The 15,075-nt window shown below is 42.1% G+C and overlaps 2 protein-coding genes across 5 annotated transcripts in view; one reads left to right on the top strand and one right to left on the bottom strand.

Moving 5' to 3' along the window:
* DUS2 (dihydrouridine synthase 2) overlaps positions 1 to 13,805 on the bottom strand; it is a 27,993-nt gene extending 14,188 nt beyond the window's left edge. The window contains exons 1-8 of one of the 4 annotated variants that reach the window (XM_065661200.1): positions 13,682 to 13,805; positions 12,513 to 12,652; positions 8,213 to 8,258; positions 6,567 to 6,658; positions 5,742 to 5,785; positions 4,520 to 4,580; positions 3,802 to 3,873; positions 2,830 to 2,877 (exon numbers count right to left, since the gene is read on the bottom strand). In XM_065661200.1, the coding sequence (XP_065517272.1) occupies positions 2,830 to 2,877; positions 3,802 to 3,873; positions 4,520 to 4,580; positions 5,742 to 5,785; positions 6,567 to 6,658; positions 8,213 to 8,258; positions 12,513 to 12,652; positions 13,682 to 13,691 (513 nt within the window). In that variant the 5' untranslated portion in view covers positions 13,692 to 13,805. The other 3 variants (XM_065661201.1, XM_065661199.1, XM_065661198.1) reach the window with 3 other exon arrangements.
* Positions 12,578 to 15,075, top strand: DDX28 (DEAD-box helicase 28). The gene has a single exon (XM_065661196.1). It carries the CDS (start codon positions 13,130 to 13,132, stop codon positions 14,753 to 14,755), a length of 1,626 nt encoding a protein of 541 aa, XP_065517268.1. The 5' UTR covers positions 12,578 to 13,129; the 3' UTR covers positions 14,756 to 15,075.

The following is a 15,075-nucleotide window of genomic DNA, read 5'->3' as shown; positions in this document are numbered from 1 at the left end:
TCACTGCATAACTATACAATAAGTGGTACCAGAAATCCAATAGCTGCCTAAATAAAAGTGGAAATCAGCTGATCCTGATTGTTACCAGAAAAATATTTGGTTTTCAACTGTTTTTTGAGGTATTATCACACATGCTAGTCTGAGTACACTTTTATAAAATGGATGGTACTGCAGGTAAATTATTTTCTTCAAAGTTTTGTATACTGTGAAACTTGAATTCTAGTTAACGCACTATTAGGTTCTAAATACAAAAAAGAGCTGTTACAGCTAGCACTCACAAGCCCTTAACAGCTGACAAGTGTCACCTTGCACTGGCTACTGAAATCTTTCCTAAGTAGGATTCTCTCAAATAAAACAGTAGGGTCCAAGAAAAATATCTAAAACGCTTCTTCAGTATTTTTAATATGTATTATATTTACATAGAAATTAAACTGAAATGACATAATTTTCCAAACATCATCACTGTACCATTTTTCCTGCAATAACTTCAGCAAATCTTACAAGCTTTCCATATCAGCCTCATTACAGATTCCAGTGTGAGAACCACACCCTACACTTTTTAATCATATGGAACTGTAATTACAGATGTCTTTTGCAGGCTATGAGTTTAGTTACCCCTTTCCAGCTAGCTAAGAATAATTTTTATGCATTTTACTGCCTATTAACATCTTAAATTAAAAGAACAATTCCAAATTTTGAACACCAAGTTTCCTGCTCTTCTGAAGACAGAAATGAAATGTAATGGTTGTAGAGGGGAACGGAAGCTACTAGCAATCATATTTATAACTGCCTCTCATTCCTATGAGAAATTTTTGCTAGATTTACTTCTAGCCTATTGTTTTCCTCTCAGTTCCCGCTCCTAATTTTTTTTCTTCCAGCCTTCATCACCTCATACTTTATAAATTACAATTTAACTCTGGATGGTATCACCCACCTTACCTAATTCACTATGTAGGTGAACACCATGTAGGCCTTAAAAAATTTGGTTTTGGCTCCAGCTCTGTATTGTTAGCTGACTTTCTGCAGACAACAACACTTGATTCTGTGCTCTCTTTGGAAAATTGAGACTGATACAATTGCCAAAAATATTTTGAGATCACGACTAGATCACTTGTACTTTTGCTTTTCCTACCAGATACTGAAAGCCAGTAACAGGTCCAGTCTGTCGCACTTAAACTCTTGCTTTGGCACAATTAGTAATGCTTCCAGCTGCTGAACAGTCGGTTCATACAGCTTCACTAACAATGTGGCTCTTCACACCAAGAGATTCTTAGATTTGGCAAAAGGCTAACACTCTATCATGGTTATAATGTGCCCTTCTAATTGCACGTCCTATGAGAATGAAATAAATGATGCAAAACAACCCGTTTTCACATTTGAGCTTACAAAGAACGGTATCTAACCAATGGATCAGCTTGTGGAAACTGTGTAAGTCCTCCTAGCCTACAAAGCTGAAAGATGTTACCACAATAAAAAGAAGGACTTATAAGGGACTGACTCAGCATACATTTTAGACAGAAGAAAAAGGCAGAAACTGCAGGGATCAGAAAGAGACTGGCTATGGTTCAGAAGAGTCATGCAGATGAGTGAAGAGAGTCTGGTCTCTTCAAAAGACTGAGCTACACCAAAGACCCCTTAAACCAAAACACACTCAGGAGTACCATGGCAAAAGGCAGATAAATGCTTTTGGTATTTTTATTTTGTCTAGATCTGCACACTTCTGATAGTACAAGAAAAGAAGAATGAAAACATTAGCTACTGTGTGCCATGCTTCAGTTATTACTGAGAAGTAAATTGTGAACTAGAATTGCCCCCAGGAAGTCTGAAGGAAGATACAGTGAACAACTAAAAGCTATGGGGAAACAAGACAAAGTTCACAGTCAATTCATCTGAATTACGAAGAAGCTACTCTTTATAAAGAAAGAAAAGAAAATAACTAAACACTAAGAATGCTCCTGGAAACCCAGAGCATTGTCTGGACTCCGTTTAATCTCAGGAAGCTTAGAAGTCCTTAAGAAAAAATAAAAATTAAAAAACACCCATATTATATAACTATATTACATATACACAGATGTGTGTATATACATATACATATATATATAGCTTTTTTCTATATATTTATACAGGAGACCTCATAGCAGTCTTCCAGTATCTGAAGGGGGCTATAGGGATGCTGCAGATGGACTCTTCATTAGGGACTGTAGTGACAGGACACGGGGTAACGCATTAAAACTTAAACAGGGAAGTTTAGATTGGATAGAAGGAAGAAATTCTTTACTGTGCAGGTGGTGAGGCACTGGAATGGTTGCCCAAGGAAGTTCTGAATGCTCCACCCCTGGCGGTGTTCAAGGCCAGGCTGGACAGAGCCTTGGGTGACATGGTTTAGTGTGAGGTGTCCCTGCCCATGGCAGGGGGGTTGGAACTAGATGATCTTAAGGTCCTTTCCAACCCTAACTATTCTATGATTCTATAAGTGAATATATATATACACATATATACATACTTATGAACCTTTTTCACACTGATACACATGGCGTTTTATATAGAATTAAATGCATATGCACATAAAACTCCCTCTGCAAATACAGCACCACATGTGAAAGTTTTCAAACTGAAAAGGAGGAAGGTAGCAACTTTATAATCCAGACAATGACAAGGAGAACTAGCTCAGGATTATTTATCCATGACCTCAACTTCAGTATTTAAAACTGATTATTCCATTCTAGCTTTTACTAATTTGTCTTGTATACATTCATTCCCCTTTCCAGTAGGGCACCACAGTATATAATACTTTTCAAGGCAGTTTAAAATCCACAAGATGATACTTACAGACTCTATTCTGTCAGGATCAGATAGCAGTGCTGCTCCCATACCTCCCTGGAAAAAAAGTACAGAAATTGTTACACATTAGGCAAGCACATTTTTCAACTCAATTATTTCACCTAATAGCAGACCACAGCAAAAGTACTACGTTATACTGAGGAAAACAAAAAGGGGGTGGGGAAGATGACAAAACCTAAAATGCAGGAGCACTAGTGAATGCTTTGGTGAAACATGAGAATAATTATGCAGTAATTCAGGACATCAGCTTGCTCCCATTACTTTATGGAGCAGACAGGATTTCAAAGACATTTTTAGCATTTGTAATCATCCAATTTCTACTCATTAAGTGACAGCTGAACAGATTTATTATTTTAACTTTATACACCATGTTTGAGAGGACTTGATGTCCATAGTTTTTGTCTACACACTACAGTTAGAAAAACAGGCTAAGCCAAATTAAGTGGCTGTATTGAACACGAATTATGAACACTTTAACAACTTAGTATTTTAGCTGTTCTTTCTGCACTATTCCATTTGCATACAGAGACCTGGAGGCCAACAGGCAAACATACGTTCAAAATTGTATGATTTTTTTTGACCTGAAACTACTGTTGGAGATTAACCACCAGCATTTACATTTTCTATCTTTCATCCTAGCACAGGGAGGATATTTTGGTGTTTCGTTCTTAAATACAATTCTGCGGAAGGATAAAACAGTCTTCCATGTAATTTGGTAGAAAACAGAAAGTAATAAAGTCTAAAGAAAACATTAATGGAAGTACCATGAGACCATTATAAATTTAACGACATGTCCTCAGCATGACTATGATTCCTTGATAATACCACTATCTCAAAATCTATCTGTAGAATAAAAGAGGAAATTCAGAAACAACAGAATCAAAATATATAAAGACTCCAGAACAGGGGAAATAAGTATTTCACATTCTTGTAAATTATAATTTTAATTTTTAACCATACCTCACTTAGCCTTGTCATTTTTGTAGTTATCATCAAAACAAAGAAGTTAATGGAATTAAAACCAGAAAAATCCTAGAAATGTATGCGGGTAAAATTATTCACAAGTTAGATGGACTCTATTAGAAGAATTTCAGCAATTATTCTTCAGAGTGAAAGCCAACCTATAAAACTAAGAAGCAGTGAAATGATAAGTGCAATATTTATCTGTCCTGCAAGAACATCTGACATAAAAATGGGAACATATTTCACTCATTCAACAGATTAGTGACCTCAGGAAGGTATTAAAAAAACCCCTAACAAACCCTTTATTTTATTCCACTTTACACAGCCTGAGTTTTCAGAATTCTAAACTTTGTACAGTAATACAATTTAGCAACCTCACTATGTTTTTCTCAATATTCAGCAGTCATTTTAACAGCAAATACAACGACCAGTTGCTCCACAACAACCTGAGTTTACAAACTACATACATGCTTACCCACTTAAGGATATTGTATGTTTAATTATATGACCAAACCTATTCTCAAGAGAGATTACTAATAGAGTATTACTTTACTGTCTTACAGCCATGACAACTTCGAGAATCTTTTGTTTATTGCAAAAAAATGAACTCAAGCTCATCTGCATGAAAACTTTACTGCTTAAATTCGTTCAACTCAAAAAAACCAGAACATGTATTCCGCATCTCCCAAGAACAAAAAGCTTAGTATTTAAAAACCTTAGTAGAATATTCCTTTGGGCATCCCATGTTGATATCAATACCAGCTACATCATTCTCTCTGAAAGAAAGAAACAATTAAAATATTTCTTAGCATATTAGAATAAGAATCAGGAAATAGGCATCTTTCCGGGAAACTTGTTTCATCATTAAGGCTTAAATGAGAACTTAAGGTTTGTATTTGGACTTCTGAATTTTTAGCTTCTCACTTATATAAGAAGTTATATACTTATTTTAACTGTGGCCTAAAGATCAGTTAGTCCATAGGTTTCAATGACCAGTGTTGTGCAGAAGCTACAAAACTCATTATAAATATATTTATACAGGATTAAGTATGTGTAAGTATATCCACCACTAAATTCACCACCATCACCAAAGCAAGTCCTATTGAAACGTCCATCTATTTTAAATAGAGGCTTAAAAACATCTCTTAAAATGGTTTGAGACATACATTTGTTCCTGTACAATACTTTCCTGGAGAAGAGGAGGCTGCATGGAGACCTCATAGCAGCCTTCCAGTACCTGAAGGGGCCCTATAAGGATGCTGGGGAGGGTCTCTTCATCAGGGACTGTAGTGACAGGACAAGGGGTAACAGGTTAAAACTTAAACAGGGGAAGTTTAGATTGGATCTAAGGAGGAAATTCTTTCCTGTTAGGGTTGTGAGGCACTGGAATAGGTTGCCCAGGGGGGTTGTGAGTGCTCCATCCCTGGCAGTGTTCAAGGCCAGGTTGGACGAAGCCTTGGGTGGGATGGTTTGGTGTGAGGTGTCCCTGCCTATGGCAGGGGGGTTGGAACTAGATGATCTTGAGGTCCTTTCCAACCCTAACTATTCTATGATTCTATGACTTCAAACCACAAGCAGTAGGAGACATTTTCAGGCATATCTGTCTTACTTGCAGCTCTGCAATACCCAGGGAAATTTCATATTGGAGACATCAAGGACACACTGCATCAACATAAAACCATCAATCCCAGTAAAGAACTTACGAAGCTTCTGCTTTGAGCAAGAATTTTAAATAGAAGTTGTAGTTATATCACTGGCCTTTTGAGATGCTACACTTCACTGTGCAGCCCCTCTAGAACTTTTCTGGGTCCTATCAAGACCGACATTGATACTCTCATAAAAAAATGTCTTCCAAAACAATTCCTCTGTAAAAAAGACCAAACCAAACAAACAACAAACCAACCCATGGCAGGAAGGAGTGAGAGAAGATGACTTACACAAGTTTAGCTACTGCTAGGGCTCTTTCAGCATCTGCTGAGCCCTGTTGGTAGAACAAGAGGATTTATCATTACAAAATATCATCAAATTAATAAAATAAATGCACTCACTTGCAGATACGCATATTAACCTACAGCAGTATCAAATGTTCTAAGCCCATCACAATTAGGTATTTATTTACGATGTTCTTAAGAAGCTCCATTATTAATAACTCTACAGCCTCTACCTATTCCAGGGCTGTTACTACCATTGAAAAAGGTCTTTTTCAGTATCTGATGCAGTTTACTCCTTCCCTCCCACCAACCCCAAGCACCTGTCCTACATAAAGAGGTCTCAAAAAGTAGATTACTATCTTTTTCTCTCTGGCAGACTTTAACCCATCTGTGTAATGTTATATACAGACATTAATGCTCTCTTATCTACACTAACCAATGCCATTTTTTTCAGTCCTTCTAGTGAGACTTTTTACTGAACAGTGTAAGACTTAAACACATGATCAAACAGCAGCATAATTTATATCTAGTACATTTAGAAATGTATCAAAGATACCGATTACAAAACCAGGCTGTTGCCACAGAGAACAGAATTCATCTTAATCACCTCTTCTGAAAACAGCTGTATGGGGAGCTTATAATGCAGCATCTTGATCAAAGAACAGAAATTCTGCAACAAATCTAGTGTGAAACTTTACCTCCACCTGAAGCATCAAGAAATTTGATAGTCTACAATACAGACATCTGCTTCAGACTTTGATTAACATTACTAGCACTACCTTAACCTTAACTCTGTTGTTACTAGCAGAGTACCTGTCGTTGCTTTCTTACCATTTGAAAGACAACACAGTGCCTCTCCCTTTCACAGGTTCTGAAAACAACTCTTTCATTAGGTGCAATGAAGTCCACCGTTTCAAGTACTTCTGTATGAAATGAGAAGCAGATAAACCAGACAAAAATCATACACAAACGTCATCATAAAGGAAGTCAGATGACTATGTAATTTTGCTGTCAAGTAAGTCTTCTGTGAACAGCAGAACTAATGGCATCCTACCTCCTCCATATCCTTGCAGCACATTTTTTGCACATTACTGTTTTCCTCCCTTAGCACTCCCTAATCATCCCTAGCCTGTTTCTCGTGAAAGCATCAAACCCAGAACAAGCCCAAGGATGAATCAGACAGAATAAACATAACATTACCACTTTTGGGAAGGGGCAGTAGGAAAAAAAAGATTTGTGGTGGACTTTTGTTCCCCTACAGGGACACTACAAGCGACTGTTCCTGATGCTGCTCAGCTGGGGAGGTCCAAAAGATACCTTTTTAAGAACTTCTCTGTGAAGATCGTATTAGGCCAAATCTAGCCCAGGAACTTCAAGTTAATAAAAGAACAACAAACAGTGAGATCTTGTACGTCTTGCTTCCTTACTGCAGTAGACTAAAAGCTGTGTATATTATAATGTCGTAAATGGCTAACATTTATAAAGACTTGTGATTGAAAACTGTCTCTACTGCAGTCCAAATGAATTTTTCTTGGACACCATCAAACTTTTATCAAAAAACTAAAAGCCTTTGTAACTAATATTAGTTTTGCTCAGATTTTATATTAGCACATATACAAGAAAAATTTCCAGGGTGAAAAAAACCCCAAACCAACAAACCCACAAATTAAACAAAAAAGCAACCAAACAACCAAACAAAAAAACCCAAACACATAAAATCCCTACAAACCAACCAAACAACAAAAATAAAACAAGTTTTTACTGTTTAGTATAATAAGACATGAAGGCAATAGAGAGGCTGAAGCCAGTATGTAGATACAGAATTGAGATGGGTTATCTGTATTAATTACAATTTTATTATTTGTCTTCTTAACCCACGTAAAATTAAAGTTTAGACATTTTAAGCAATGCACTGGAACTTTAACGTCCTGTCTATTCCAGCTAGTTTCTTTCACCTGCTGCCAGGAAGCATAATGCTGAAACATTAATTATGGATTTCGAACACCAATCCCATTTTTATTAATAATAAAAAAGGAAGACGTAATTCCACCAGCTAAAATTTAACTTTAGAAGGCCTATACCTGCACACTCAGTTTCTTAACAGAGTACTCCCAAAATCCTTGCAATAAATTAATTCAATGTTGGAGAAAGACCCTGTGTTACGGCACTAAAAAAATGTCAACTTACTAATACGTTCGTCCTATTCTCAAAAAAAAGTTTATGCTTTTTCTGAAGGGCACTAACTGAACTATTAAAATTCCAAAAGAAGGGAAAGTGAAAGTCTGAAACTGTAGAGAAGAAGACAGCTGTAAGGTAGTGCTTCAAAAGCTTCTTTTAAGTCCCTAGTCACACTTTAGAGAGGTTATATATACTGATACCTCATTGTAATCACTATAAAATTACTACAGAAAATTAATTACTTTTTATATAGCCAAAAGAATGTTTACAGATATTAACAAAAGAAATGCTATACTTGCCATTTATAATCCTCTTACACTGCAGCATCTTTATGTCAATCAGCTCCTGATAAGAAATAATAAAAATACCTCAGTGAGTTGAAGTGTTTAAGCCACCTAGTCTTAAGCAGTTGCCCAGTTTATAAAACAAGAATATCTGGATGTACCAAATATAAAAAAAGAACACAAATGAAAACAAGGTATTAACTATACAACTTGCTCAACTGAAATTTCAAAATATAAAGTTTCAAAATCTGAACATATGAGTATGTTCACATAATTCCATGAAGAACCACTTTTTTTCTAATACCTATCTAACAAGACAGAAACAAAGCACCTAGAGTAGAAGGGGAAGATAACTAACACTTTAGCAACAGACCACCTAAAGAATCAGTGTAGATTTGTACTGGCCAAACATATAGATGAACAAAAGAGCAGCTAAGCCTTTAAAACTTATTTACTGCAACCCTGAGTTTGAGCAGTTGTCGTGGTTTAAGCCCAGGCTGTGAGTCAGCCATGCAGCCCTCTCACTCACTCCCCGGCTTTCTCCACACACACCCCCCCCACCGTGATCCCAGAGGGACGGGGAGGAGAATCAAAAGAATGTAATTCACATGGGTTGAGATAAGACAGCCCAGTAACTAAAGTATAACACAAACCCACTACTGCTATCACCAATAATAATAATGATAAGGAAAATAACAAGGGAAGAGAATACAATACCACCTGTCGATACACAGCCCGACTGAGCAGTGAACCAGCCTTTCCAGGTAACCCTCAGTTACATCCTGGGCATGACATGCTGTAGTAAGGAATACCTCTTTGGCTAGTTTGGGTCAGGTGTCCTGTCTCTGCTTTCTCCAGGCTTCCCCTCCTCCCTGGAAGAGCATGAGACTCGGAAAGTCCTTGGTCAGACTAAATATTTGAGCAGTAACTAAAACCATTGGTGTTATTAGCACTATTCCCAGGCCAAAAAGTCAAAAACACAGCACTGCACCAGCTTCTAAGGAGAGAAAATGACTGCTACTGCTGAACCCAGGACAGCAGTTCCCTGCATTTATTAAAAGACAAAACGAAGCTTTGTGTTGACCTTTACTGAAGAACCTACTCTACAGTGACCATCCTTCCAGAATTTCTGCCTTTCCTTTAGAAAAGGCCCTGAACTTCAATCTACATATATTAGCTTAATTGCAGATTTATTCAAATCAATTAAGAACTGCCTTTAATTGACAAAGAGCTATAGCTTGAGCAAATGTAACTTGTTAGCTGCTGAAATACGCAGCTGTTAATCCAACTGCTACATAAATTGAGGAGGAAAAAAAACCCTCCCATGCTATAAGTGTGAGTTACTTGAAGAAGTTTAGTCTAGTACAGAATCTCTATTTTAGCAAATAAGACAAGGTTTAAGACCTACTGATTTACAGGTAAGAGGCATGCAATAAATTAGGTTAGTCTCAATCTATAGATCATAAGACTATAGGTCTTATGAGTAATGCTTTTAATGTGACTTTAAATTAATGTTCCTCATCAGGTACTGTTCACGTTAAGTTTGAAACAGCTTTGAGTTCCAAAATGTGGAGGGAACTGGGAGGGAAACCGTAAGACAAAAGGATAAATCAGAAAATGAAACCTTACGGTACTTTACTGTACAGAAAAAGTTACAAAATGTAGTTATCCCTACTTTCCTGTTGCCAAACAACTGCAGTATATTTGCCTTAAACAGCAATATTTTCTGCTATCTTGTCAGCTCTGAAGAAAACCTACAGAGCATAGTTTTTCTCATAAAATCTATTAAGACAGTTCTCTAACTACAAGCACTAATCCATGTCAAAGGCATCTTAACTCTCCTGTCTCTCCACTGCAACGTGGGGAGGGGGGGAAGACCATGCAAGAGACCTTATTTTTGAGGTGAGATGAAAAAAACTGCCACAGGTTTTTGGTACAGGATTAACTTTCACACTACAGGTTTTGTTACATACTGCAACTTAATTACATTTGAGGGTCTCTTCTTTTGAGGTACAGTTTTTCTGGTATTATAGCAAACTGTGTGAAGAAGAAACTGGTTTAGCTATACAGTTTACAATACTGAATTAAGCAACTTCTCATACCCTTTGACTTCAACAGTAAGCAAAGCAATACCTTTATGTGTGTGGCTTGGTTGACCTGTTTTTTTTATTTAAAACAACAATTTTCACATTACTACCTTCCACTGATGTTCTATACAATGACCCTGTCACATCTGTGGTTAGAAAACCAGTAGCTGCTCAGTAACAAGTCTCTTTGCACCAGTAAGTGTAAGATATACTAGAAAGTACCATGGCTGTCTGAAGCCTCACTCATTTTTACTGTCTAAGACTTCTAGATACTGTAACTGCATGTGATTTCTCTACTCATGAATGTCCTGGGTTTAGCTGTAAAATTATTTTGCTCCTTCTTAGTAGATGGTGCAATGCTGTGTTTTGGCTTTAGTCTGAGAACAATGCTGCTAACACACCAGTGTCTTAGTTGCTCCTAAATAATGCTAACTCTGATCAAGGACTTTTCAGTCTCTTGTGCTCTCCAAGTGAGGAGAGGCACAAGAAGCTAGAAGGTAGCAGAGACAGGACACCTGACCCAAATTAGCCAAAAGGCTATTCCATATCATAGCACATCATGCCCAGTACAGAAACAGGGGGAGTTACCTGGAAGGGATCAATCACTTCTCAGGTCAGGCTGGGTATCAGTCAGTGGGTGGTGAGCAATAGTATTGTGAATCACTTGTGGGTTTTTTTTCCCTTCCCTCTTTAGTTTTATATTCTCTCCCTTGTTACTTCCCTTATTGTTATCATTATTAGTTTTATATTATACTTTAGTTACTGGACTGTTCTTATCTCAACATGTTAGGGTGGTGAGACACTGGAATGGGTTGCCCAAGGAGGTTGTGAGTGCTCCATCCCTGGCGGTGTTCAAGGCCAGGTTGCATGAAGCCTTGTGTGGGATGGTTTAGTGTGAGGTGTCCCTGCCCATGGCAGGGGGGTTGGAACTAGATGATCTTGAGGTCCTTTCCAACCCTAACTATTCTATGATTCTATGTGGGGTTTACATTCTTTTGATTCTCCTCTGATCCTGTCTGGATATGGGGGCACAAAAAGGGGAGTGAGCGAGTGGCTGCATGGTGCTGAGTTACCGTCTGGGCTTAATCCGCGACAACGATCTACAGTTAGCCTCCCAAAGAAAAGGTATTCTCACTTAATCCCACATAAAGCAGTGGTCATAATTCATAAACTGGGAAGTGGTTAACTATTGTTTGTCAAAAAAGAAAATCACACCTTATTACTCCCTTATTACTCCCAATTTTGTATCAGACAGCAACTATTCTACTGAATTTTGAGAGTTCTTCTGAATTGTTCAACAATAACTATTGCACATGGAGCTGATCCAACTGATTAAATATTACTTGTAATTCCAGAAGCTAGAGACAAAAGGTGAGCTGTGGCCAAGATAAAAACAGCATATTGTCTCTCAGAACAAATCTTTCCCTTCCCCAAAGAGGCGCAATGAGCAAACTCACAAGATTACTGCTGTACAGATTCTTGGAGAACATTATAAATGAAAGATTCTCAGTTTGTTTCAGTCTGTTCTATTGGTATAGATCTAATATTCTCCAGGAATACCAGTATTTAAGGTATGTTTACATTATATTTAACTCTTTACTATTTTTTTCTTTGAATTGAGTCATTTAATTGTACTGGTGCAATGGGAGAAGAGCTGATAATCATGCTGAAGGAGAAAATGGGAATACTGATGCACTGTAACAACAAAGACAGTGGAGACAGTGAAGACTAAGTATCTTTAGTTACAGAGCAGTCTTTACCAGTGGTAACTGCAGCAAACTGGAGTCTCAACTTGTCAGCTTTAAGAAAAGTGGTTAAGCAACAATGACAGCAGCACTGTGAGGGGTATATATGGATGCTCCGGGTTAGCACAGCATAACTAACCAGGTGAGACAGTACGTCAGTCTAAAGCGTCCTTCAATGTTATGACTCAAAAAAATAAACCCAAACAAAACCAAACACCAACAATAACCAAAACCCAGTAGAATGTTAGGAAATTATGGTGTCTTGTCTAAATAAACGAAAATTATTTAATAGTCTTACAATATGGGTTTGTGTAACGAGAGGACTGCTCAAAGGGAAATGCTTTAAGCCAGGGACCTTTTCCCATTTTTCTAATGTAAAGTATGTGTAAAAGGAATAAGTTCTACAATAAACAAACTCTACTGGTACTTTTCTGTACAATTATGTTACTAGCTAAGGCGCTCTCATCTGCTCGTCCTTCATACCTCACAGTACACGATATCAGCACCATAGTCCAGAGCGAGAAGACGCATCGGCAACGTTCCCACTCTGACCATTGGAGCCAGGATCTTCTTTCCTCTAAAACACAGAGCTGTGTTCACCGTCATTCCTGTTGCGGCAGTACCTGCGACAGAAAATCGCAGCAGAGCGCTATGGAACATCATTTCCTACTCGGGAACGCCCAGAGCCTTCCTTTGCCGGGAAGCGGGCGGGGAGCAGCGCGTGGCCTGGTCACACCTGGCAACGCTCCCATGGCAGCGAGCCAGCGGGCCGCTCCTCTGCTGCTCGCTCAGCGACCCCGAGGTACCAGGGCGGCCCATGGCGGGTCCTTCCCCGCCTAGGGGCGCCGAGCCACCTCTGCGAGAGCCGCTCAGGGCCATGTTTGCTTCCGCCGCCAGCCGAAACCGCGAACGTGAAGGGGCCGCCGCCGCTGCCGGAGGCACCCGCAGCCGGCCCCTCCGCGTGAGGTACGGCCGCGCGCCCCGCCGCACTCACCGTCCTCGCGTGGCTTCGGCGCGGCTCTGAGGGGCGGGGGAACCAGGGGAAGCGCCTGCTGACAGCGTCATCGGGCAGCGCCGCCGCCACCACGTGGGAAGCAGTCATGGCGCTGAGCCGCCGCGGGGTAATGGCCGCTTGCCCGCTGGTTCCGCGGCGCTTGACAGCCACCGGGGCGGCGGAGGGCGCGGCGCCCCCCGACAACGTAGTGCGCGTCCCCTGGGCCCTGCGGGTGCGGCTGCAGCGGGCCGCGCAGCGCCGTGAGCGCAAGCAAGGCGGGGCGGCGGCGCCACGAACCGGGAAGCTGCTGCTGCGGAGCCGGCGGCCGGAGCTGAGCCAGCCCCGCTGGCGGACGGTGGGGCGCTGGGAGCAACCGCAGCTCGTGTCGGCAGGCTGGAAGCACAGGAAGGCCTGCGGGGACTACTTCCAGCTGGAGCCCTCACAGGCGGCGGCTCCGGCCCTGCAGGCGCCGCCGCCTGATGCGGGTCAGGGCCCGTCGTTTGAAGAGATGGGGCTGCAGCCGGCGCTGCTAGCCGGCCTGGGGGGCCTCTCCATCAGCCGCCCCACGGCGGTGCAGCGCATCACCATCCCCGCGCTGCGCCGCGGTCGGAGCGCCCTCTGCGCCGCCGAGACCGGCAGCGGGAAGACGCTGGCCTACCTGCTGCCATTGCTGGACGGGCTGCTGTCGCGCCCCGCGGAGCCGGAGGTGGAGGTGGCGGGGCCGCCGTCGCCCCGAGGGCTGGTGGTGCTGCCGTCGCGGGAGCTGGCGCTGCAGGTGGGCGCGGTGGCGGCGGCGCTGTGCCGGCCGGCGGGGCTGCATGTACGCGGGCTGACAGGCGGAGGCGCGGCGGGCGGGCTGCGGAGGCAGCTGCGGGCCCCGCCGCCGGGCCCCGCCGTGCTGCTGGGCACCCCAGGAGCGCTGCGGGAGGCGCTGCGGCGGCGCTTCCTGGCGTTGGAGCGGCTGCGGTGGATGGTGCTGGACGAGGCGGACACCCTGGTGGATGACTCCTTCGCGGGGATCCTGGAGGAGATCCTGGCACACGTGCCCCTGGCCGTTGGAGCACCCGGGCCGGCTGGCCCCGGGGAAGAGAGGACCCAGGTGGTGGTGGTCGGAGCCACATTCCCCACGGGGCTGAGCCAGACGCTGGGGAAGTTCACCGATGTGGGCCAGTTTGTCACCCTCGCCACCCAGAGCCTGCACCGCCTGCCACCCCATGTCCGGCAGAAGTTTGTCCGCATCAAAGGCCAGGACAAGCTGCCTGAGCTGCTGCAGCTCCTCAAGGAGCACCCAGCGTCTGGTGGGGCTATCATTATCTTCTGTAAAAGTGCCAGCACTGTCAACTGGCTGGGCTATATCCTGGATGACCACAAAATCAAGCACCTGAGGTTGCAGGGACAGATGTCAGCAGCTGCTAGAGCTGATATCTTTGCCTCGTTCCAGAAGGGTGACGTGTCTATCCTCGTCTGCACTGACCTTGCCTCACGGGGACTGGACACCAGCAGTGTGCAGCTAGTGGTCAACTATGATTTCCCAGACACCCTGCAGGACTATCTGCACCGCGTGGGGCGAGTTGGACGGGTTGGAAGCAAGTCACCTGGAGCTGTGGTTAGTTTTGTCACCCATCGGTGGGATGTAGACCTGGTGCGGAAAATAGAGACTGCGGCCCGGAAAAGGACAGGTCTCCCAGGCATGGACTCCTCTATTAATAAGTCTTCACCTAACAAGGGTTGATTCAGATTGCCAAGCAGCAATACGTGGCCTAAGTGTGAAGTCATTAAGGCAGAGCAAACGAGCATCTGTGTGTAAGCTAGACTGGAAGAATAGAGGATTGAGTTCCAGGACCAGGTGACCAGGTTAACTCTGTGCAGTGTTCTGGAAGCTGTAGTAGGCATGTCCAGAGGAATCACAGTTCATAGCTTTCCAAAAGGAAGTTTGTGAGTAGTAACATAATGCCTTTGAAGAAGACTGAAGAATGATCTCGTCAGTTGACTTTGTTTATTTTTGTTTAGACTTCTAACTTAAATCCAAAACAGAATGAAAGCATGCCTGTA

This window comes from Lathamus discolor, chromosome Z (genome assembly GCF_037157495.1).
Source record: "Lathamus discolor isolate bLatDis1 chromosome Z, bLatDis1.hap1, whole genome shotgun sequence".
In the NCBI taxonomy this organism is placed as follows: domain Eukaryota; kingdom Metazoa; phylum Chordata; class Aves; order Psittaciformes; family Psittacidae; genus Lathamus; species Lathamus discolor.
The sequence above is the reverse complement of the archived record's forward strand: the minus strand, read 5'-3'. Positions and strand labels throughout refer to the sequence as shown.

What these genes read in the sequence shown, in the direction of transcription:
- DDX28 (XM_065661196.1), top strand. Translation starts at nt 13,130, where the DNA reads ATGGCGCTGAGCCGCCGCGGGGTAATGGCCGCTTGCCCGCTGGTTCCG.